Genomic DNA, 24,529 nt, shown 5'->3' on the forward strand with positions numbered 1-24,529 from the left:
CTGTAGAAACATGCCGTTCTTCCGCTGAGCTTTATGAATTGTTGCAAAGCCTTTATTCATGGCTCGTCTCGTCTACTCATCGTTGGCAAGTCCATCGAAAATTCCTAGATGGTTTGCCTGTTTTAAAGACATTACCTGATACAAGATGGTCAGCTAGATATGATGCAGTCAGTGCATTAAACAAAGGATACAGTGAGACCATTTTAGCGCTTGAAGAATTAGCCTCTGATGACGCTCAATCTCGAGAGAGCAAAGTCGAAGGAGAAGGATTCGTAAAAAAGTTGAAACAACTGGAGACAGCTATTTTGCTTGAAATGTGGAGTACAGTTTTGGAAAGGTTTCAAAAAACGAACATGTCCCTTCAAAAAAGTGAATTGTGTTTGAATAATGCAGTACAGTTGTTGCAAAGTCTCATGAGCTTTGTCAAAAGCGAAAGATCCAACTTTGAAACGTATGAAGAAAAAGGTAAGAAGAAATGTGGATCCAACACCTACGCAGGTTCTTCAAAACGAATTCAAACCCAACTTTATAGGCATTTTGATGAGCCCTCTACAGAGCCAACGATTTTTTCCCCAAGAGATAAATTTAGAGTTGATGTGTATCTTGCCATAATTGACAAACTATCTGCAGAACTGGATAAGCGTTTGAAAGCATACCGTGACGTCGAAAGTAAGTTTGGTTTCATTTTAAAACTGACGAATCTTAGCCCTAACGAGATTCATCAAGCTATACTGTTGCATTGATGAAGGAATATCCCATGGATTTCAAAGCCAATTTTCCAACTGAAACAGTTCATTTTGCAGAATTTTTCAAAGTGAAAACTGCTGATGTTGGAAAAGAAGCCTCAGAAAACCCTGATAACCACAAAGTGGAAGATAGTGTTGAGCTCAGCATGTTCTTACTTCTAAGGAAAAACAGGTGCGTTGAAACCTTTCCCAATGTCTTCGTTGCTCTGCGAATTTATTTGTGCATGATGGTCTCCAACTGCAGTGGAGAAAGATCTTTTTCAAAATTAAAGAGAATCAAAAACGAAGTTCGAAATTCTTCGCGGCAAGAGCGAGTTTCGAATCTTTCGCTTCTAAGCATTGAACACGATATTTTGGATTCATTAAATTTTGAAGAATTGATCAGCGATTTTGCCACGAGAAAAGCAAGAAAGCGTTCATTTTGAGTTGATATGAACAATTTTCTAGGGCAGCAAACAAAATGACTACCGGTACCGCCTACCAGTTTGCAGTTTCATTTTTGATTTATGGCCTATACTCCTATGAATATGATTCTGTTTTTATTGTGTGAAGCTGACAAACAATTCACAGTTCATACATAAAGTTGCGGCCAAAAACAAACGTTTAGTTTTTTTGTGAAACGATTAAGCTTACTTTGATCGCTCTGTATCTCAACAGTTTTGTGTTTAAGTATTCGACACCATTCACACCAAGCACTAAGAGTTTATTGTCATTGCTAAATTTGCTTTTCAACCAAAAAACGAATCTTTTCCGAAGAAATACTGTTGAAAATTAACCAGGTTTTTCCTCACAATTTTCTTGGGGCAAAATGGTTTGTTTTGAACAGTACAGTATTGCACAAAATGAACATGTTATCGTACAGTTATATCAATAATCGCATATAAGCAATTTGTAATTGTATTGAAAGTGTTGCCACTAAAAATCATGGAGATCGAGTTCACTTTGAACAGTGATAGCCTATCTCACAAACTGATACTTTTGTTGATCTGCTCTAAAATGATTGGTTTTACTTTCAAAAAGACAACTAGAAAACAGTGGCGTACCTAGAGAATAGTGGCGTCGCTCGGGTAAGTTTGAGAGTTTGCGCCCCTCTCATAAAGTAAGCATTAAACGAATTATGTCATTTTGTTGTTCTAAAAATAATATTGCTGTTTAATCGCTTTTTTCGATCCTAATCGCAGCAACAGCACAGTACCAACTACACAATGCACACAACTCGGGGTTTGGAGGCGGAGTCCCCAGCTGCTGAGAAATGCTTTTATAGCGTCATTGATCGATAACCTTTTTTTAGCGAAAAATGTCACTTGATAAGGGCCCCCACTTTCAGCTCAGCCCAGGGCCCCATAAACCCTTAATCCGGCCCTGGTTAGAGCGCATTCTTGCAATGGGCAGTTTGATACATATACACGTATTTTTACGTCTTTTTAGCGTTGTGCCACAGTACGTTTGTATGTCGTGATTAAGTGCATCTCTTGCAACATTTCAACCACACTGGGTTTTCTTTTCAACCAACTCGTCTAGCGTTGAATTTCATTACTACCATTTTTTCAGTCATTGAGTCGTGGCATCTTGTAGTCAGTTTACCACGCTTTGTTTGCTGTTATTGTACCAGTTCAGTTGTGGTGTCAGTTTAATTCATGTTACGTGGTATCTCACTCTCAGCATCACTAGCAAGATCTTTGCCCGCATTCTCCTTGATCGTCTTATCACGCTAGCAGAGGACGTACTCCCAGAGTCCCAATGTGGCTTTAGACCTTCTCGCGGCACTGTAGATATGATCTTTTGTGCTCGACAACTCCAAGAAAAGTGTCAAGAACAACAACAACCTCTTTCATTTATCTTTTGGGACCTGAAGAAGGCATTTGATAAAGTTCCTCGACCTGCTATGTGGTCTGTTCTTGCTCGGTTTGGATGCCCTGACGACTTTATTACCCTGATCCGTGCTCTCCATGATGGCATGCTTGGCAGAGTCTGTTACCAAAACACCCTCTCCGACCCATTCCCCGTTACAGGTGGACTCAAACAAGGATGCGTTCTTGCACCTACATGTTTTTCACTCTATGTGGCTGCAATGCTTAACGAGGTCCCACAAACCTCCCCTGGTATCAGCATGCGCTGTCGCATGGACGGAGGGCTCTTCAATCTTGCTCGCTTCCGTGCTAAGTCGAAAACCTCTGCTCATACAATTCATGAGTTACAGTTTGCCGATGACAATGCCACACCTGCTTTTACTCCTGATGATCTCCAAACGATAGCCACCCTCTACAACAATTCTTATGAGCATTTTGGAATGGAAGTTAACACTGATAAAACTAGGATACTCAACCAAACGCCACCTGACCACACCTCCCCAGAGATCAATATCAACGCAACACCTTTAGGTGAAGTAGACTACTTCTCTTACCTTGGTAGCATACTTTCAACAGCACCAACATGTGCAAAGGATATTGAGCAACGTATAAAAGCAGCTCACTGTGCCTATGGAAGACTTAACCATCGTGTCTTCAACAACCATGCTATATCCATCCGCACAAAAATTATGGTCTTCCGGGCAGTCGTTCTATCTACCCTTCTCTATGCTTGTGAAACCTGGACATTATACCGCCGTGACATCAAACGTCTTGAGAATTTCCAGCAGAGGAAGCTGAGGCAAATGCTAGGTTCTCGTTGGGAAGATTATCTTACCAACGATGCAATCCTTGATCGCGCTAGGTTGCCCAGTTTAGAAGCCACCATATTGAAACACCGCCTTCGCTGGACAGGGCATGTCATACGAATGGACCCAATGAGGCTTCCACGAATAATGCTTTATGGTGAACTAGAGACAGGAAAGAGACCCCCCGGAAGACCAAAAATGAGATACAAAGATCAGCTGAAAGTGTCCCTCAACCATGCAAATATTGATCTGGATTCATGGGAACTACTTGCTAGCGACAGATTACTCTGGAGAAAAAGAACTAGGGAAGGCACGGAAATTTTTGAAAAAAACAGGATACAAAAAGCCAAAGAAAAACGAAACACTAGAAAAGAAAAGCTAAAACTACCACGTCCCCCACCCTCCATACAATGTGACTTTTGCCCACGTCTTTTCCATCATAGACTGGGCCTCCAAAGCCACATACGACATCACCATCCAAAACCAAATTCAATTTGAAGACAAAACCAATGCTCGGATACGAGCTGGAGCCGACGACGACGACGACGTGATTTGATTCAGTTCACCACGTTATGTTATAGTTAGGCATTTTTCGGTTGCAAACTTTTGAACTAATGCGTCCTGATGGTTTGAAGATTTGTTTTCTGCCATAAACTTATAGATGTAGACATACAGACATCATTCTCAGATCATTCTCAGATCATTCTCACCACCGATGTGCTCGGGATGTTGTTCCAATGATTTACAGCTAGGTAAGAGTAGGCTATGCTTTAGACTAGCCTACTCGTCGTCTTCTACTCATGCACATCGGAATCAGTGCCTTGTCACGGTCAAGGGGGAAAAAAACACTAAACAGTGATACAATTTAACACTAAAAACAACTGAAGAAACCTTTATGCAAATGTAAACCAAATACACTTTTATCTGCAATCGACTTTAGCATTGATAAATTTTCTTTTAAAATGTTTCAGTTAACAACTAAACAGTGGCGTATCCTGGTTGGTTGAGCAAGGGAAGCAATATAACTCGTGGGGGGTTAGAGCGTGCCGAAGGCACGTGTATTCTAGGAGGGTCCGGGGGCATGCCCCCCCGGAAATTTTTTGCAAAATTACACTCAAATAATGGATTATAATGCTTTCTAGAAACACTTTTAGGTTAATATTTGTATGAAATTTATTAGCAGATAAACAGCTATTAACTTATTAAAGGTAGCTCTTACACACAAACGGGCAAAATATGCTGCTAAAATTAGAGAACACCAAAAACTCAGCTACAGCTACCTACTGCTGAAGTAGCTTAAGCCAGAATTCATTTCAGTCAAGTCAATTCTAGCCTAGACCTCACATATCATGTCTTATGCCAAAGTCTACCCAGCCAAGATAACAGTGTAAAGCCAACATTTGGCTCAAACTTTTGCTTACTAGGCCGATATTATAACCATAACAGCGCCTTAGATTTTCTCATTACCTAGCGTCCTAGCCCACTGACACAATATCCAACAGATCAGCATTACCAGACTATGAAAAGGTCTTAAAGCCAAAATAATACAAAAAAGGCCAAAACAAGGAAAATATTAGACAAATAGGCCAAATGGATATAAGCCTATTTACCTGATTCTATTAAAAATTATAAAATGTAGGCTACATATATTTTATGACTTGTAGCGGATTTTAATAAACTGTAGCAAAAATAATTCTGAAAGTAGCCCAAAAAATAGCAAATATAAAAAGACTGTAGCGGATGAGTTTTAATCGGCCACATTACGAGTATAAACAAGTATAGAACATGTATTGAACAATGGTGAATATGGTTTTATCTGGTAAGGTTACGATATTTGAGTAATATTGATTATGCATTTTGAAGAGTTAATTTAAAAAAAGCCTAATTCGAGCAATTCGTCCAATCTGGCAACTCTGGAAGCAATTTAAATATTGCTTCCATCGATTTGTTAAAAGAAAGATAAATCTCGCAAACTTTGCGCTGCTTTTTTTCCTTTCTCTCTCGCTTGTTTCTCCTTATAGCAAAAACGAGAGCAAGGGAAGCGATACAATCTTTGCATCCGTAAGCTTCCAACTTTTTTAAAATTAAAACCAAGCTGAAATCATACGGGGACGTGAGTTAGAAACTGTTCTAATTCGTATTCAGGTAAAGAAATTACGAAATCGTTTTACTTAAAAATATCATCTTCTCTTTTTTCAATTTTGGCAGGGGAAGCAATGCTTCCCTTGCTTCCATTGAGGATACGCCCCTGCAACTAAAATAGGTAGCCTAAACTTGTTATTATTTTATTTAGAATTACCGTAACAATTATAATCTTTTCGTGCAGCGTTTTCGTTTAGGCTATTACTTGATGTTTTGTCCTAGCTTGGCCTAGGATGCTTAAGGTCACTCCAGGTTTCTAGCCACTTAGGCTAATGTTTGTGTTTGGTTCAGCTTCTTTTGCTCTTATGTAACTAATATATTGACACAGAAACAAACAGCATTTGTATGCTTTTGCAATTAGGCTATTACTTTCTGTCGAAATAAGAACAATCACATTCACATCACAAGTTTTTCAACGTAGGCTAGCTTACACACGCTTTCATTTTGAATTTGATTACAGCGCATGTGGAACCACCCAATACCTTACCATATTTTTTGGTTAAGCTACTACACTTTTATTAAATTATGAGCCTACAAACTTTTGTCTAAACGAGTGTTTCCCAAACGTTTTTGAATTGCACCCCCCTGCACAACGAACAGACTTGCCAACATAATTGCCACAATGTCTGCCACAGAGCTCTTATAGTCACCGTATTCCTTTGTATTTCTTTGAATTGAACATGACAAAAAATGCTTTGCAATCTTCTTGTAACTGCCCCGATTTACTCTCAGCGCCCCCAATCGCCCACTTTATAGCCAGCGCCCCTTCATGGTCGCAAACGCCCCCAGGGGGGGGGGCTGGCGCCTTGTTCTGCTGAAGTATTTGCATTCAACCCAGCGTCTTATTTTTATAAAAACACGCACTGCGTCATTCTTTTCCGTTTTTTGTTTTGGTATTTCAAGAGTGATGTGGGCTAATTATAAGTTTTAGAGATTGCTTTTTTCATTGGTGGTTGGTGCCAGGCTCAAAATTTTCTCTAAAAACGGCCTTGTTGACAGCACCCTGCTGAAACCAGCTGCACAAGCAAATGATTGTTTGATGGAAAAGATGAACCACTGTAGAGCATAAACATCATTCAAAGGTGAGATTTTGACCAGCTTTTTTTTCCGTTAGCCTACATTGCTTTGCAAAGCGCACAATTATTATAGGGAAAGCAGCAATGTGGGCTATCCAAAACTCAAAGAAACACCTTTTTTTTGCGATACATGACTGAACTTTCGTAAACTGAAAATGAAATTTATTACCTTTTGTCGACAGAAAAATCGATTAAACGCATAAAAAATTCAACAGGTTAGAGAAATATTTCTTAGACATCAGAATTTCTCGTAACTCATTTTTTTATTATTAGGCTCCAAAAGGCCGCTCATGTCACCATTAGCCTAATATTTGCCTCTGATTTGTACGGTAGACCATTTGTTGCGGAGATCAGTTATCGGTACCAAAAAAAAATCAGACGACATTACAAAGTAAAACCATTAGGCCTACTCACAAAAACCAAGAAAAGAAGCAATCACCAAAAGAAAATAGACAAGTGAAAGAAGTAGGCTATCTGGTTTGATCTTCATCCTCGGACTGGGAAAGCTTCTTTGAGAGCTTAATCCTGCCAGTTTTGCACCCTGGTTTCGCATAAGACTTGTAGAGGCTTTGAATCATTGACGCAGGCCCAGTCACCGAGATTGACAGAGTGGAGTTTCCGGTAGTTGTTGTAGTGTTGCCTGGGAATTATTCCATCCACTAGGAGCCGCTAAATGGAGAACAATCTTGAAATGCGTTGCTCAATTGCACACCTCGAGAGCCGAACCAGCGCCGCTCGATTTTGAGTCAGGCGCTTAACCACCGAGCAAATGGGGTTAAAGTCTAAGCTAAATAAACGTAAGCCCAATCCTATACACTTTCAAAAGTTTTTTTCACTGGCTTACAAGTTTTAATCATTTTTTTGTTTGTCGTATCCAGGTTTACACCTGGTGGTTGAAGGTTTAGATTAAGCGGACGGGAAGGCAAGAAAGCCAATCTTCATGTCCACCTTCAGGCATATTTTTAAGCGTCCTGTCCTGATACAGCCGCATGCTCTTGAGCGGTGTCGAACCGGCGTCGTTCCAGGGCTCTCACTACTCGGCTGTGCAGCCGACGTTCAATCGTTGATTAGTCGGTATAGGCCAGGGGTCACCAACTGGCGGCCAGAGGAAGGTATTAGCGTACAAGTATAACCAAAATTACTTTTCTTGAGGTGTTAAACAGCATGAAGGCAAAAAATACTTTCCGGGAAGCATATTTTCGCTTTGCATACGATTCCACCGACCGACCAATCAGATTGTAGTTCTAGGTAGGGGTCGTTTAAAGTTATTCCAATGCGATGTCCAGCCACACTGTTCCGGTGGTTGATTAAAACGTCTGTTTTTGAATTTCGAAAATGTCTGTAAGCATAGGGTTGCTTATTTTAAGTTTGTAAATGTTATGTAAACACTACGTTTCACCGTATTGGGTTTCACGAGCAGTGTTCCTTTATGCAAGTTTTTGTTAGGAAAATAGGTCGGTGTGCCAACTCAATTTATAATAAATTGGAATAATATTATATATAAATTTAAAGACTTTTTCTGGTATTATGAAAATATTTATCTTAGTACTGCAAAATGTTGTTAATCAACAATTTTTGCCATGCTTAGAAGCACTGCAAGTGAGATTTGTCTAATAATCAAGGAAAGACGGTTTCATAGACTCTCACAAAAAGGATGAAAAACCAACTCATTGCTTTTTTAGAGGGAACACTGTTCATGAGTTACGATAGAAATGTTTTTTTGATGACTTCCACAAGCGTTTGTTTCATGGTGCCTGTTTTTTTTTTCCCTGTTATTGGAGCCTATTTTTCGGTAATAGCCTATGTTTGCAAGTCACTATTGTTGTCTACATTGCGATGTGTCAAACATTTCTATGTTTGCTGAAACTGTTAATGGCAAGATATCTTTTGTGAAGCGAAGTAACAACACCACTCTTGCTTGGCGATGAATATTCTGATGAAACCGCTCGCCTCGCTATAAGTGGGCAAAACAAGTGGCCTCGTTTATTAGGCAATGTTAAAGAAGTCAAAACTGTTGTTAAAGGAGCTTGGCCTGGCAGGAGCGTTGTTCGACTAATTTTGTTGCTGCGGTATTCTAAGATGAATATTAACAACATGTAACGCTGGATACTGGGTACGAAATGCATTCAGGTTGGTGACCCCTGGTATAGGCTATTTAGTATCCATTAGGATCCATGTAGCCTATACGAGACCAAATGTTTTTTTCATTATTTTCTTTGTTATGTTTATGCATATTTGCACCAGGAGTTGCGTTTGTATTAGATTTTCCAAAGTAGGTTTAGCACTGTTTCATTAATAGGCTGCAGTAGACTGATGGTTTTTAAAATTGTGTTTGCAAAGTGTTTACATAGGTCGGCCACAGTGTTACATTCCTAATCGAGTTCAAGAACCAAGATTATAGGCTATATGAAGTCAGGGATAGCCTAGAAGCTTTTTAAAAGTCTCTGTACAAAAGCCTATTGGTTCCAATGGTCAGTGGCGTTGACAGGGGGGTCTAGGTGGTAGTTTTGGACCCGGGCCCGGAATATTTAGGGGGCCCGGAATTAAAAGATTCCCTGCGACTTTAAACATTATCAAGGTCTTAATATAATCAGATCTAAAGGAATCGCCATCAGAGGTTAAAACAGCCACTTCAGCCATCAGATGGTAAAGTACCGGGCCCCCTTCAGGGTATAGTGATTTCCCTAACCACAAATTTTTTTTCATAAACACGAAGTATTTTTCTTCACTCACTCTTTAATTTTGAATTTATATATTTTTGGTGATAATCACTTCTAGCTACTTGCGTCTACTTTACAAAAAATTAATTTCAGCCGAAAACTCCAACAACTTTAAACATACCGGTACCGACGAAGATCGTGATTGAGAGCAAGGATTTCGCAATTTACGGAAAATTTTTAATGCCTTTGTGAATATAAATGATATTCCTCTTAATTTTCTATTTTGAACGGCATATTGTGTCATCCTCATTCAGCACATCAAAAAACGCTTGCACACAACCTTTTATTCATAACATTGTCAATGAAGGGGGCCCGAAAATAAATTGATACCGGGCCCGAGAAATCCTGTCAACGGCCCTGCCAATAGTTCCCAAACTTTTCTGTGTCCATAGACTCTGACTTTTATTTTTTTTGATATGTTATTAAGAAGATTGCTATTTTACTGCAAATTTAAAATCCTCACTGCGCACTGATGAAAAATCTTAGATGGACAGTGGACGCAGACGGCTACTGTATGCAGTCAGGCATACTATAATAACTTGAGTTTATTTATTTTAAATAAACCTCCTTCTAATCAAAACTGACTTGAAGTTAACGATATTTCGTGCATATGTGTTGCAGTGTCGCTACACGGGCCAGCCGATGTCTTGAAAACTCGGCTACAATAATTGATTTTATTTTATTTTTAATTGCTGAATTTTTTGTGTTGCTTACTTTGTGTACAAAACTAGCATCAACAAAATGTGTAAATTATTAATTCGGTTCACAGAAGGCTACTATTCGTATTGTAGGCCTACTGACCGTTTACGAAATCCATGTAGGCCTATTCATTTGAGAAATGTCATTGAATGTCTTGAGTTTGAAAAATACAATGAAACCAATCTATCTGCCTGAGCTAGTTTTCAAAATGATCTAAGGACTATTTATATTATGGGAAAGATTTTTTGTCCTCACTGAAATAAAATCAGCTGATTTGAAATGATTCCACAAGCACGTAACATAGCCTACAAGAGCCAACACTGCGTTTAAAAACGTAACGCCATTGTCGTAGGCTACTGAAACCTGGCGATAAACTGTTGTTTTTATGCCCAAAGAAAAATTTCCGTCCTACAAAGTCACTGTCAAAATAGAAACTGTGAAATCGCTTGAAAGCCAAATTGTGAAATGGAATGCAAAAAAATGAAAGGAATGTGCTTTTTTGCTTCGAGTGAAAAGTCGTTGTGCTTGGCTATGAGTGTTTTGGCTATGAGTGTGCTTGGCTATGAGGAAGGTTTTTTGAGGAGTCTATTATGCACATGTAGGCTAAATGCAACTATGGAAAATACAGTTTTTGAATAAGCATACAAACTCTTTCTTTTTTCGCAATTTCTCAGCTACACCCTTGGTGATATTGCCAGATCCAATGACTGAACTGCTAGAAGTTCCGAATAGAACTCAGGCTAAAATCTATAGCCCACCTGCTGTAAAGGTAGCTCAAATCTACGCTAGACTTTTTCGAGAATAAAAAGTCAAATAATTTAAATACAAGCAGTCTTGTAAAATATGCGCGATCGAAAGCATGCAGGTAATCGATATTTTTTCCATCTCTAAAAAACAGACAAGGCATCAAACCAGGCATTTTCGTTATGTTGTTAAATTTCTTACTCAGTTGTATCGTGAAGCGTGCTTCTGTCAGCAAAGATAACTTTCCAATTATCATTACGAGCGTTGAAATATTTATTAGACGACAAGACAAAAAGATCACGAGTGTTAAATTAAAAAAAAAAACGTAAGAAGTTGTAAACCGAAAATCGATCACTCACCAACGCAGTCAGTATCTGTTTCGGACGTGAACGATATGAGTTATAAAAACCAGAATATGTTATTCAGACTGAGGTTATTTGCTTTTGCTTCATTCCGTTGCCTTTGAGTTTGTTTTATTTCTAATTCAAACGTTGAGCAAGACTTTTGTTTCGATCAAAAATAATTATAGTTTTGAACAATCCTACAGTACATTGAGCTACCTAATGCGAAAAGATAGCCAACATATTTTGTGCAGCAAATTAGCCCATGCTATAGAAGTTCTGCAGACTCAGCCTAGAACAGCCAGCGATCTGTCGTGCGTAGCCGATGGGAAAAGGAAAGAAAAAAAAACATTTTCGAATGAAATGATAGGCTAGAAAACGAGCAATAACGTTTGTCGACTGCTCCTGACAGTGGCTTGTAGCCTATATTTGTAAATATAATCGCAATTAGTTTAGTAACTTAATCTCATAAGCGTTAATACAATGTGAAAATTAATTAATTGGGAAAACCACATGGTCAGTACTCAATACCAACTGTTCTTGATGTGCAGTCGCTAACAGTTCCACTTTAACCCAATCATTTGAGCACTTTATACATTTTGTGTAAAGGACAACTTTCCTTTGAAAGCGTTGAAATATTTATTAGACGACAAGGCGAAGAAGACCATGAGCATAAAATTAAAAGCGGCAAGACGGCACCACTGAGACAAGTTTTTTCCAACTCCGTTGTCTGTGAGTGCAGCGTTGAAGACGTGCTTAAAAACTTGATTGAAATGAGAATGTTGGCAAAAAAATAGAGATGTTAAAAATTGGACATTGCAGAACTTGAAGCAAATATTGTAATCGGTTCAGTTTTTTTTTTTTAAACATAACGATAGATACAATAAACTGTTTTTCTTCTGTGCTACGTAGGCTATAACTAAAATGTCATCGAAGACAACGGGCAAAAGGAACTCAATTGCCTTAACACACTCAGGAGCAATTAACGGATGGTGCGATGGATACAGCCCTTTCTAAAAACAACCATTATTATTGTTATTAGACTAAAGGTTCTGAAATTTTGCAAAAGCAAGATGTCGAGAAATAGATGCTAAATAAGCCATTATTCTTGTTCACTTTTTCTTATTACAGCTTAAATAACAAATAAATAAAACTTCAAACTGATTGATGCTGTTAAAAAGGAGTTTAATCTAAAACAAATATGATCTTCTGATTAGTCAAGTAGCCTAAACGCTAGTCATTTACTTCCGTGAGTTAAGTTTTTTACGATTTAATGCAGATACCTGGGGAAGTCATTGATTTTTGAACCTGTAGGCTACTTAAATTATATCCACCTCACTATTTTCAGTCAGTGACAAGCAGTATAGGCCTACTATTGACAGGGGTGTTACTGTTCAGGGGTACTTTTGGACCCGCGCTCGGGATGAAATTAGGGGCTCATAACTTTTCCACGGGGACCAAGAACTTAAAAAAACCTCCGCATATTTTTTGGATGCGGTGTATTTTTCTTAGACGTGTCTTTATTTTGGGGTGCGAGGATCTCATTGGCACCGGGCACAAAATTATCCTCTCAACAGCCCTGATGACAGGGCATTCAATACCTCAACAACGATTGAAAAGTTGTCAATGAGATTTTTAAAGTATTAAAGCTAATGCCCATTTCATTACAACATCAAGGAGCAATGTTCAAGCATTTTTTGTCTATGGTAGCCTACTGATCTGCAATGCAAGGAGGCCTACTAAGGAATAAAAACCTGCACAATGAACACTAGTCAATTCAATGCAAACCTATTGCTTCTCAGTGATTTCTAATAAAACATATTAAAAATGGTTAGCCTACATTTTGTAAATGAAAACCTTTACCATTGGCCAAAATGTTATTAAAACCCACGTTGTTCTCAAAAGCAGTTTGGTCTTATAGTGCAACTGCCATTGTAAAACAATGGCTTTTTTCCATATCAACAAGCTTTCCGCTTTTAGCAGCAACAGTCCGCTTCACTTCAATCAATGGTCTACTTTTTATTTCATGATTTCATTTACCATTTAGTCTATTTCTCTGAAGCTATATCTCTCAATTTTGAGTTAACTCGTTTACATTTAAAACTTTCTGTTGCACAGGTTAAGCTTATTTATGTATCGTCATAATATGGAAGAAGATGAACGAAGCACAAAGTCAGGCATTTCTGTGAAAGAGTGTTCTGGAACTGGATGGTCAATTCCAGATAAAAAATTGTCTAGTGCACAAAACTACCCGGTATTTGATCACACAACTGCTAAGAGTAATACACCTCTTGTTGATGTAAATCCAGTAACTAGACAGCGAGCAGGAACTTCTGTAGAGAGACGACCTCTTGTATTGAGAAAAACATCATGTGTCATCACCGAGAACCATCGTTGTACTGATAACGAAGAAACTTCTTTGAATGGTGCACCTGCAATACAAGGAAATAACTTAACACAATTAGGAAGCTTAAACAAAGCAGAACGCTTGCCACATTCGGATGGTACTCTGCTTCCATTTAGTATTAACACATGGAAAAACTCTGCACTGTCTGTTGTAGAAACAATACGAAATAAACTTAACTATTTTCGTCGAACACAAAGTCTAGAAGACAAATCAGACTCCGAAATGAGATTTGATGGCGTGAAAAAGGATGCGAAAAAGTTAAACAATTGCTATGATCAAAGATTTCCCTTGCAGTCAGTGGAACAAACAACAGCAGAGAGTTGGAACAATCGCAATATCGATTATAAAAAGGAACATAAAAATTTTCCATGTGTAAAAACCGACAACGATGATCCAACTTCTGGAGAACCTTTACTTTCAAAAGATATTTCGTTTAAAATTGAACAAGATAAAAGAACTGAACTGACGCCTGATTCTGTAGAAAGTGGAAATCTTAAAGCAGCAAAAAATACTCAACACACGGCAATGGAAAGTCAATTGTCAGACTGGACAGTTCTTGAGGGCGATGCAAACCACACAGTCCAAGAAAAAATTCCTGTTACTAATGCTAGCTGCTCCGGAACAACACTGTGCGTGCCGTGCATTGGATCGAGGAAGAGCAATGAAGATGTACTTGAGTTGCCGGGTGGTGCATCGTTGGATAAATCGAGTGTAGAAATTTCCGATTCAGAAAGTCTTACGTTATCAAAAGAAAGTTCTCCTAAGGTGGTGCATCAGCAACCAGTAAATAGTCCAAGTTGCGAAAAATTATGTGCAGAAGCTGAAAGTGAATTATTCAAAGTTGAAGAACACAAAAAGTTGTTTTCTTCTTTCAGAAGCAATGCAATAACACTTATTCAGGGCAAAGATATTCGACAAAATAATAACCACGACTCATCGATTTCTTCTGAATCCTCAGCTACCAGTTCTGAAGCGGTAAAAGCTTTAAAAACTGAAGAGCGACACCAAGCACACCACGAGTATGAAGAGCAGCAGCAGCAGCAGCAGCACATTAATGATCATCCCAGTGAAGTGATACCTGATACACAACAAACAAAAATTCACTCCACAAAAGATTCTGAAAGAATGCACATCGACTTATGGAACTTAAGAAATTCATTGGAACAGAGAGAAACGGAAGTCAGTTTCCATGCTCCCACTTATGGCTACTTTGATAATGACAGCAACTGCCGAAGCATCAGTAATTCTACCACTGGCGGAATGACTGAGGAATCTCCATTGACCACTCCAAGCTCGGAACCAATAATTTCACGAGAAAGATCGATGTCAGATTCCGATGAGGAAAGTAAGCTTTTCTTTTTATTTTAATGACAATGGACATCAGTAAATTATTTTGATATGCTTGCTTACAAATGGTTAAACTACTGTAATTTCTTTTTCTGCTCAAGCTATCAACTTCTTGGAAGAGAAAAAATATTTTTTATTTTGAAAAAGGAAAATAGTTTTATGGCAGACGAAAAAATGCCATTACAGTTTTCATTAGCATTAAATAACTGATTTATTTTCATATACATGATAATGCCCTTGGAGCCATTTAAAGCCTCCAATTTTTTTTAGTGTAACCCAAATAATTTTTGTATCCCTTTTGTTTAAAAAAAAAGATTATCCACCTTGAAACAAAAAGAAGCTAAAAAAGGTCTGGCATTCTGGCATTTTGTTAAAGCGACAATATAGGATTGCAAACAACGTTTCAAGTTAAAAACTGTTTCCATTCTACCATGGAATATATTTATTTGTCATTTTTGTGTCACCTATTAAAAAGCCTTAGATTTGATGTTTTACTTAGATCGAGCTTTCATAATCACTGCATCTGGGAGAATATCACCTCGATTGCCGAATTGTTACCGACGAAGAAGCTCCGGGTTTTCATCTTCTCCTGAGCATGGTTTCGAGAAATCACAAAATACTGAACTCTGTGTTCCAGAAGTAAATACTGAGGCCATTACGTACTTGATTTTAGTATCACATGAAGTGCTACGATGAAAAGTGAACTGATAAGCCTGGGACTTATGTTCGTCACTTTGTATTTTGTCACAATGCTTCTTTACTTTAAGAAGTTTACCGTAATGTATGATGTAGTCTAAAGGATTTTTGATAAAAGCAGATTTCTTAAGTTTTATTGTAATGATAAGTGTTTTCAAATAATATTAAATGTTAGATTTATGTTTAGAAAACTACAATAACCACCACAGCAACGGTTGAACATCCATCATCACATCTCTACTCAAATGATATATTGTCTTTCGGCAATAATAAACTTCCAAAGAAAAACACATCAGTTGATTCGTCTCCTTGTTATCAACGACGACAGAAATATATGTCATCTCAAAAGTGGTCCACATTGGACAGAGTGGATATATCTGAAAAATTGACAGTCCAGACACCACCGAAGATAAAGAAGCAGGTTACCAGACAAATGTCACTGCCACTATCTGTGCAACATCAGTCACTGGAGCACAGCAGCTCTTTGGAAAAAAAATCGAGCCAACCAACTCAGTCCATCATAAGGTTTGTAGCTGACGAAGATATCAAAGAAGTGCCGTTATATCAAACTGTTTCAGCAACTGATGTTTTGCAAACAAATAGTGCGTATAAGAATTGCATTACCGACTTGAATGCCAAGAGTAGAAGAAAAGCGTTTCTTTCATCAGATAGCAATTCTTTAGACGATGTATTTTATAATGACAATGAAGCGTCTTGGATGGCATCAAAAACGCTTCAAGATGGCAACACGACAATAACCGAGAAAACATCGAAAAAGGAAGAAAATTGCTCCATGGAAAGTCAATCAAAGCAGCCTAGGTCATTTCAAACGCGTGGTAAGTCTTTCTTTTTTTTTTTATTTGTAATATGATTTAAACGTGTTGACAGTTATACCAGCGTTCCTGACTGAAAGTTCAAACAATGTTCTTTTGCACAATCAGCTGTTCGTCCTAAAGCAGCGGTTCTCAACGGAGGGTCCGCGGAACTCAGGGGTCTGCAAAGCGTTTTCAGGGGATCCGTGAAAGTTTCTAAGTTTACAGCATGATTGATAAATTACGTTTTAAAATTGTTTGTGCTTTATTTGTGTATTACAGTGATTCTCAAATTGTGCGTCACGACGCCCTGGCGTGTTGGGTTCGGTTTCCAAACTAAACAAAAATCATACAAAAGAGTTAAATCTTTTTATAAGGCTATATGTTCAACTTTATTCTTTTGAGACTGAAGATTATTGATCAATGCTCAATTCAGAAATGCAAACGTTAGTCTACATCCGAGGTTCCCAACCTGGGGGCCATGGCCTCCTAGTGGGCCATGAGGCTTTTTCAAGGGGGCCATGGAAAATTTTGAAAAATAGTAATTTTTTTAATTTATCATCTCTAAGTCCACTCCAACACTATATAACAAAAAAAAAAATTAAAATTTAATAAAAATACTAGTATATTTTGCTCTTTCCACCACCAAACCAGCAATTAAGACATTGTTAGAGCAAAAATAAGCTCAACCATCACATTAACTGCAGATGTAATAACTAATTAATGTACTATCATGTTTATTGTGTATTGTATTCGTATCATTTTAACTACTGATTACTGTATAGGCCTAAACAAGTTTTTTGATTAAAATGACGTTTCTTAATTTTTTCAAAAAGTTGAAAAAAAATAGGGGGGCCATTGATTTTTCAAAATTTTTAAAGGGGGCCACTGTGTAAAAAAGGTTGGGAATCCCTGGTCTACATCATACTAGCACTCACCATTTTGCCATGATTATAATTGCAACGAAAGATTGATTACAAATGAAAAAAGGGAGAAACTCTTAGAAAAAATCGGAAACATTCTACGTAGCAATGTTTCGAAAAAATTATTGAAATGCATTACTATAAATCAGGATATAAATTAGCTCTACTGATTTTTGATCCTGTGTGCCAACATACAACTCATTACGTAGCTTCGTCAATGTCATCAATCGCCATAAATGTGTCTCGGATTCAACAAATTATTCTGAGGGTGTCGCTTCAAAACCTATGAAACATTTGTTTCCGTTAGGAGACGTAGCCTACATTTCTGATCTAGTGTTTCGGAGTTTGGAAGCATTCGAGACAGCAAATCAATAGTTTTTACATGCGTCCAACGTTTACAGACGTTACAAATGTAAAAACTGACTAAAAATGGTCCAATTGAATTTCAATAACCTTTTTACATAATTCAAATCACACCAAAATTTCAAACAGCAGACCATTATCTTGTGTGCCCTCAGCTTACCATTCAGTGCAGTGGGTGGGGCCTTTCAGTAGGCAATAAACTATTAAACGTGTTTCAGTGGCCCACATAACACTGTCGCAAACAATGTGTGAATATGTAGCGTATCAATCAAATTTAGAAGATTGGATCGAAGAAGATAAATTCAAAGTTCAATTGATTTCTTACATGACTTTTTAGTTTAACTACAGTATATTTTAAAGATCAAACCAAAAAGATTTTGACTCTTAATTGAGTCTATTGTATACGCATGGTAAGCTGCAATATACTGTGACAGTAGGTTTTTATCATAAGTATTCAAGTATTTATGTTATTAGTAAGAACTAAAAACGGTTTTTAAACATGCAGTATTGCATTTTGTAGTACAGTATAAGTTTGTAAAACATTTAAATTATAGCATGGATGTAGGCACGGGGGGAAGGGGGCTTGGGGGGCGATCACCTCCCCAAAATGTTATCTTGCCACTGGAAAACGTTTTAATACCATTGCAATTCATACTGAATGACGTTGCTCCCAACAGTTGTCTTTGCACCCTAACATTTTCTTTCTAGCTACGTCACTGAAGGTATAGCCTAGCCTACGTGACTTTATTTTAGAATAATTTGAAAAAATTGTAAAATACTGTACAGTGAACTATTGTCACTATCCTAAACAGAGCTGTATTTTATTTTTATATGCACTGTGTAATTATTGAGTCACTTGACAGGTAGTCTATATTTAAAATGTAACTGTTTTATGTAACGAGTCTAGGTCTGAACAGAATCATCGGTCATTGTTTTCTCTTTTAGCTGCTTATTCATTAACAAGCGTAGATACAACCCCTGTGCCTCCTACACATCGGCATGAACTGCTCCGGAAGTACCACACAAAGCCTGCATCCGTTAACTCTTCTGGAGAGACTTCACCGGTCTCCCCATCAGGAGGTTCTTCCATGGTGTCCACACTCAAGTACACTCGAAGCGTGGATTTGGAATCTGACGATAGTGTCAGTTCACAAACTAGCAGCGGCCGATCAAGCCGATCGTCGTCAAGCTTGAAAAGCATTTCCCGCCTTTTTCGACGATCAAACAAGCACCATCGGCAAAGAAGTGATTCAGCACCCACGTTCTATGGGTACACTATGAACCGGGACTACTGGTAAGGATATTACAGAGAAAGATTTGTTGAAAGTGATAGAAATTATAAAGCGATTGTGATTTAATCTGTTAATGTCAATATGCTTTTTTCAAATGAAATTTTTATGTTAATTTAATGAAAACATCGAACAAATGATATCGATTTCTACGGCTAACAAAGTGCGCAATTGCTCCTCCATTCGAACCATTTACGTGAAGTATTGATTTTATCAAAGTCTTTTAATGTAACTAAAATCAATTGAAAAAACAATCTTGATCGATTTCTTTTTTTTAGCTTATTTTTGTTTCAATATTTAATGTTTAGGTGCTGAATGACAATTTTTTGTCATGTAATGTTTACTTACCTCGACTTTTCATCAACATGCTTTGAAGTAGTTAAACTACTTCTGTTTGAATGGCAAGGCATAGTTTTTTAATCCCTGTGGGCTGCCAGTGCTTTATTGGCGATGGCATTTCATAAAAGTTTGATGTTTTGTTGAGTTTTTTTGACAAAAACAACTTGTTTCTGATTCCAACGTAAAAACATGTAGGCTACATGCAGTTTGCATTCAAACGTCATAAATAGATCTTGGAGGAGGAGCTTAGGCTATATAATGAAGATTGTAGCATGTGTCACACAAAGAAAGCACTAGCTGTGGAAGATAAAGAAGTGACTTGAAATGGCTCATATCAAGCACTACACTGGGAATCATTCCCCAATTCACACACTGCAACGATTCGCACGGAAAATAAGCGAGGCAGATATGTATTTTTCACATGTGATGTGAGTGAGCCCGGCAAAGAGTCACCAAAGGCGGAGCACCCGCAGGGTGGTTCTGAGAGACTTCTGCATAAAATTTTGAAAAACATCTGAAAATAGCGCATTCAGATATTACTTTCAGCCAAAATCAATAACAAAACTTTGTCAAAGGATGCTGTAACAGAATGTGAAATTTTTAATTGAAATATTTTGGGGAGAAGGAAATTGCCCCCCCCCCATCCCTGACTACGCCCCTGTAACTTACTTATATATGCAAAGTCGGTCAGGTCAAAGTTAAAAAAAATAAAGCTGGAGCAAGTAGCTCCAGCTTTTAGCTTTTCAACATAATTCCTTGTTGAAATTATGAAATTTGAACTAACCTGATGTTGGCACACGACCTTCTGCTTATGATTTTAGTTCGATAAGTTGATTATATTTTGTTGAGAATTCCCTTCTCTATGAAGACCCAGCGACATTAGATTATCAATTTTTCATGACTTGTGAACATGATGCCAGAACGGTAATTCTTGTCAAAAAGCTTGTAAACAAGAAAAGGCCTATTCACGGAGTGTTATTGTTTTTCATCGCCTTTTGTAAGTTGCTCACATTTTTTATATCAATTTCGGCGAGTTTAAATTGTTATTACTTGTGCAAGCTTGTAAATGTTTACTAATAAAAAATGTTCTACTGTATAAGTAGAATTTTACTGATAAACTTTTCTGACATCAGTTTGTCACAGCTATCAACCATTCTTGCTTGAAAGGGCAGTGAGTGGACTAGGTAGCCCGCAATTCTAAGCTAGGCAAACACGAGGTACGGTAATAATAGAATTAGTGAATTGATTAAATAATTCTATTTCCTAATTTTACATGAATACCGCTAAGTATTTAATAAAAAAGTAATGCTGATCTACAGATGCCAAATACTGTATGCCTAAGCCGAAACTTCTAAATAAATAATTAGGCCTAATTAATTTAGCAGTTAGGTCACTTTATGTTAGTATCTAAACTTGCTTAGAATTTTCATACAAATTGCTTACTTTGCTAACGCAATACTAAAGTAAACATTGCTTAGTTTCTTACGGCAGCAGAAATCTTTTGACTGTAGATTTGTTAAAGTTTTAAAGAAAATTGTTTTTTCAGCGTTGATATCGAAACCGATCGTATCTTCAAGGAATTTTTGTGTCAAGATAGTCCCACTCACTCACTGTCTTGTGGTGAGGTATTACCTCCTCCATCTCACATGGTTCCACCACCACCGCTTCATCGACAATCCGGGGGTCATCTAAGAGGACAGGTTTTGAGAAAACAGTACAGTGATTCCATTGCCATGTACTACGGACAGAGACAAAGAAGGTGGCGTTTCTCCAAGCAGGTAAAAATTGATGACTGTGGTGCGAATCAGTCTATACACCATCGTCGGCTGTTTATATGCGAGAAGGCGGCGATAGGTTACATCTGTCAAAGCAAATATAAAAAAAACATACAGCTCTTAATAGCCTAATGAAAACCCAAAGTTAAATAATGTTTTAAAAAAAGAACGCAATAGGCTACTATCACACTAAATACGTAGATTCAATTTATTAAAGCAGAGCTTTCGCCACACACGTGTGGCTTCTTCAGTAGGCTAATATCTTTTTCAAATAGAATCTAATTTATTTTTCAAATAATGTTAGTTGCAAGTTTTTCTTGAAAAAAATGTTTTTTAATTCACTTCAAAGTGTGAATGTTGCAATTTTACTACTGGCATGTGAAGGCATTTTTTTAATATTCAGCCGACTTTCAACTTTTGCAAATCCTCCAATAGTAAAATGTCAGTAAAAAATTGGTTATTGCAATAGATGGGCTATACACAGATGTTTACTGAGGTTGCTTTTGCTTTAAAAGTAAATCCCAAATTTCTATACTAACTAACACAATGACCTGTAGTGTGGCTTGCTCTGGAGTTGCCAGTGTTATTATGATATACGACAATTGGTAGGTTTCATCTGTTTGAATAGAATGTTTAACAATCAGTAGGCGATATTGATGTAGTTATTTCAATTCATACAAACAGCTAAATCGCCCAGTTATCATATCCTTCAGTCGCAGTCCATCTTTAAGCGATAGCCTAAACTCATGAATTGTAGTCTAAACTAAGCCTTTCTAATCCAAAGCTTTCTAAAGACTAATCCTAACTAATCTAATCCAAAAACTTCTCTTTAAGCAGAAGAGTGACAGTGTGAACTGCCCTGTTGATCGAGGTGTATTTCGCCGGCAAGACAGGATAGAAGAAGAGTTTGACCCGGAAGAGATTAACGAACGGCTCTCGTCCACGTCATCCAGAAGAGACAGCGAGCGACCTGACTTTATTCCACCGACTGGTAAGCATTCTGTTTACTGCAGCGACATTTCCTTTGCGGTGATAAATATTTTGACACAAGCGTTCAAACGTTGTAACCAATAAAATACAAGGGCCTATTTATACAAGTTGACAGATGTTTAACCAACATTTTTCTAAAGCAGCACTTTCCTATCAAGGTTATTTTAATTTGAAATAATTATGAAATACAGTAGGTTATAGCATACCTTTGTGTTTTGTTTATAAAATACTGGGATAGATTTTAAAAACTGCAATCGCAAATATAACTTGTAAGGCCTATAATGTTAAAAATAAATAAGTCCTTCAAAGCTCATGGTTCTTAAGCTATATCAATGCAACATTAGGCCTATGTCAAGTGATTTGTTCAGTATTTACAAGTAGCCTATTGAATCTGTAATTTTCTTTTGGATTCTAGAGCCTACATTTGCCAACACTCTTGCATCGATGAGTTAATGAGACTTTAAAGGCCCGTTCACACTATCACTACAGTTAGGCTATTGCAATTGCAGCAAAGCGAAAGTTGCTTTAACAGAGAATCTTTAAGCGGCCGATTAAGCTAACGTCGCTTTGGTTGGTTAATCGAAAATTAGGTTGTGCAAACTTCATGGGTAGATCAGTAGTTTGGCGATTTTAATCAGAAAATTTTGGAAGTAGGCTACCGTAAGAACAGAATCCAAAAATTAAACTGCTTAATCCGTCGACATGTTTAATTCTTGAATAATCCATTATGAGTGGATCCGACCCTAAATTTCTTTGGTTTGATTAAATTTGGTTTTCCAAAAAATTCGATAAATGTCAATAAGAAAACGGTTATCCCCTTTCAAACGCAAAACTACAACATTTGTGTTGGAAGCGTGAACAACATCTGGTGACGTTTTTGTTTGATACGGTACACCCAAGTCTCATTTCTAAATTTATTTCGTGTGCTTCTACGAATTTTTAGTCTGAGTTTGCACCGGCTAAATATAAGCTACACGACCACGTGTAAGTCCGCAATTCTGCCTATGTCCCCAAACAGGAATTAAGAAGTGATTTGATCATCTTAGTTTTGCGTTTCTTCAAAGGACCGCAGTGAACCGATGTGTTTGTATATTTCAGTAACTGAGCTCAAGGAATGGCGAAGTAACAGCGAAGATCGAACTCCTGTACTTCGTCAAACGAACTCTCTTCTCTCACCAAGCTTTCACAAAGAATTCACTCCTTCCACATCACAAAGATCCACGCGCCATGTGACGTTTAAAGGCGGTCAAGACAAAGATGACAAAATGAAAAGTCATGATAACACAAGCTAAACATATAGAAGTGAAATCTGTTTTTCTCAGCAGTTCCCTTTTAAAAACAATTGGGTCCGATACCAAAGAAGAATCGAAGGTCACCATGGAACAAGGAAAAGCATATAGGCTGCAAATGTGTGGGTAGCTCATGTTTGCGAAGATCCAACTATTCACCGAAAAACAGTGGTAGGCTACCTAAAAAATAAAACAGGTCCTTTCGAAGATACTATGGTCTCTTTCATGCCGAAGGACACCTCTGCAAGAGTAATAATAATGTGACGCTTTTATTACAACCTGGGACCAAATGTTCCTCCAAATCGAGACAATGGTGGTGGTTTCGAGACAAACGTTTGTGGTATTAAAAATGAAGACCCATGGCTACATGCAAACAAATTTGGCTACTTATATGATCGACATATCGAGCAAGGAGCTCTGCTTAACAAGGTTATGCGATTATCACGCTTTTAGTCAAGAAAAAAAGTAGGGTAGACCGTAGACCTAGTGGTGTATGATTTACACTTATGATCAGGTATAATACTTTAGATTATGCTGTTCTTCAGTGCACAAATTTTAAAGCGCTAATAGGCCTATTTCCTAAGTCTCTCTAGTACATGACAACACTGCCAATTGTTTTTGCCCCTGCAAGTAGGCCTAACCTACAGCGCAATCTAGCGAATGTGTTAGCCTACGATGTTTTGCCCGTATTTTTGTAACTTGTTGTTTTTAATGGTGTGTGTTGTTACTTTGTGTCATCATTATTGATCTACGTATATATATCTGCACGCTACCGCAAAATAACTTGTAGACGATATGGTAGTTTTTCTGTTTCCCTGTCAGAGACGTAAAGATCGATTGCAATAACGTTGCAAGCAATTAGCACTTTAGCTGTTGCTTTGCACTGAAATTTATTGCTTCATCTGTATCTTTGATGAATAAATGAATATGAGTGAATGAATTCATGAGCTACGCATCTGATTCATCAAACACCTTATCGGCCTATTTGTACACTACGTGACCAAGGTAGACCTACATAGCCTTGGCCTATGCACGACAGCAATCACCAAATCTTAAAACCACAACCTAACATTTCACCTCATAGGCTATTATTTAAAGGATGGTGTTATTATTTTATCGGTATCCAACATCTTATCATACCGGTACGATATCTAACATCCACTCAAACAAAATAA

The 24,529-nt window shown here is 37.6% G+C and overlaps 1 protein-coding gene across 1 annotated transcript; it reads left to right on the plus strand.

Moving 5' to 3' along the window:
- The first annotated feature begins 353 nt into the window (after nucleotides 1–353).
- On the plus strand, nucleotides 354–24,214 carry LOC145778998 (uncharacterized). Its single transcript, XM_082590579.1, has 11 exons — nucleotides 354–669; nucleotides 804–918; nucleotides 2,409–3,202; nucleotides 11,734–11,905; nucleotides 13,243–14,876; nucleotides 15,378–15,517; nucleotides 15,762–16,410; nucleotides 18,618–18,966; nucleotides 20,847–21,078; nucleotides 21,910–22,066; nucleotides 23,164–24,214. The coding sequence occupies exons 1-11, from the start codon at nucleotides 354–356 to the stop codon at nucleotides 23,355–23,357; spliced, it is 4,752 nt and encodes a 1,583-aa protein (XP_082446705.1). The 3' UTR covers nucleotides 23,358–24,214.
- Nucleotides 24,215–24,529: the final 315 nt, after the last annotated feature.

This window comes from Aplidium turbinatum, chromosome 10, assembly GCF_918807975.1.
Source record: "Aplidium turbinatum chromosome 10, kaAplTurb1.1, whole genome shotgun sequence".
Taxonomy (NCBI): Eukaryota; Metazoa; Chordata; class Ascidiacea; order Aplousobranchia; family Polyclinidae; genus Aplidium; species Aplidium turbinatum.

Bases quoted from the DNA above. Each gene is read 5' to 3' on its own strand.
- LOC145778998 (XM_082590579.1), top strand. From the start codon at position 354: ATGTCCCTTCAAAAAAGTGAATTGTGTTTGAATAATGCAGTACAGTTG. The intron at 670-803 runs GTAAGTTTGGTT...TTCATTTTGCAG, and splicing joins AGCATACCGTGACGTCGAAA to AATTTTTCAAAGTGAAAACT. The intron at 15,518-15,761 runs GTAAATACTGAG...ATTTATGTTTAG, and splicing joins CTGAACTCTGTGTTCCAGAA to AAAACTACAATAACCACCAC.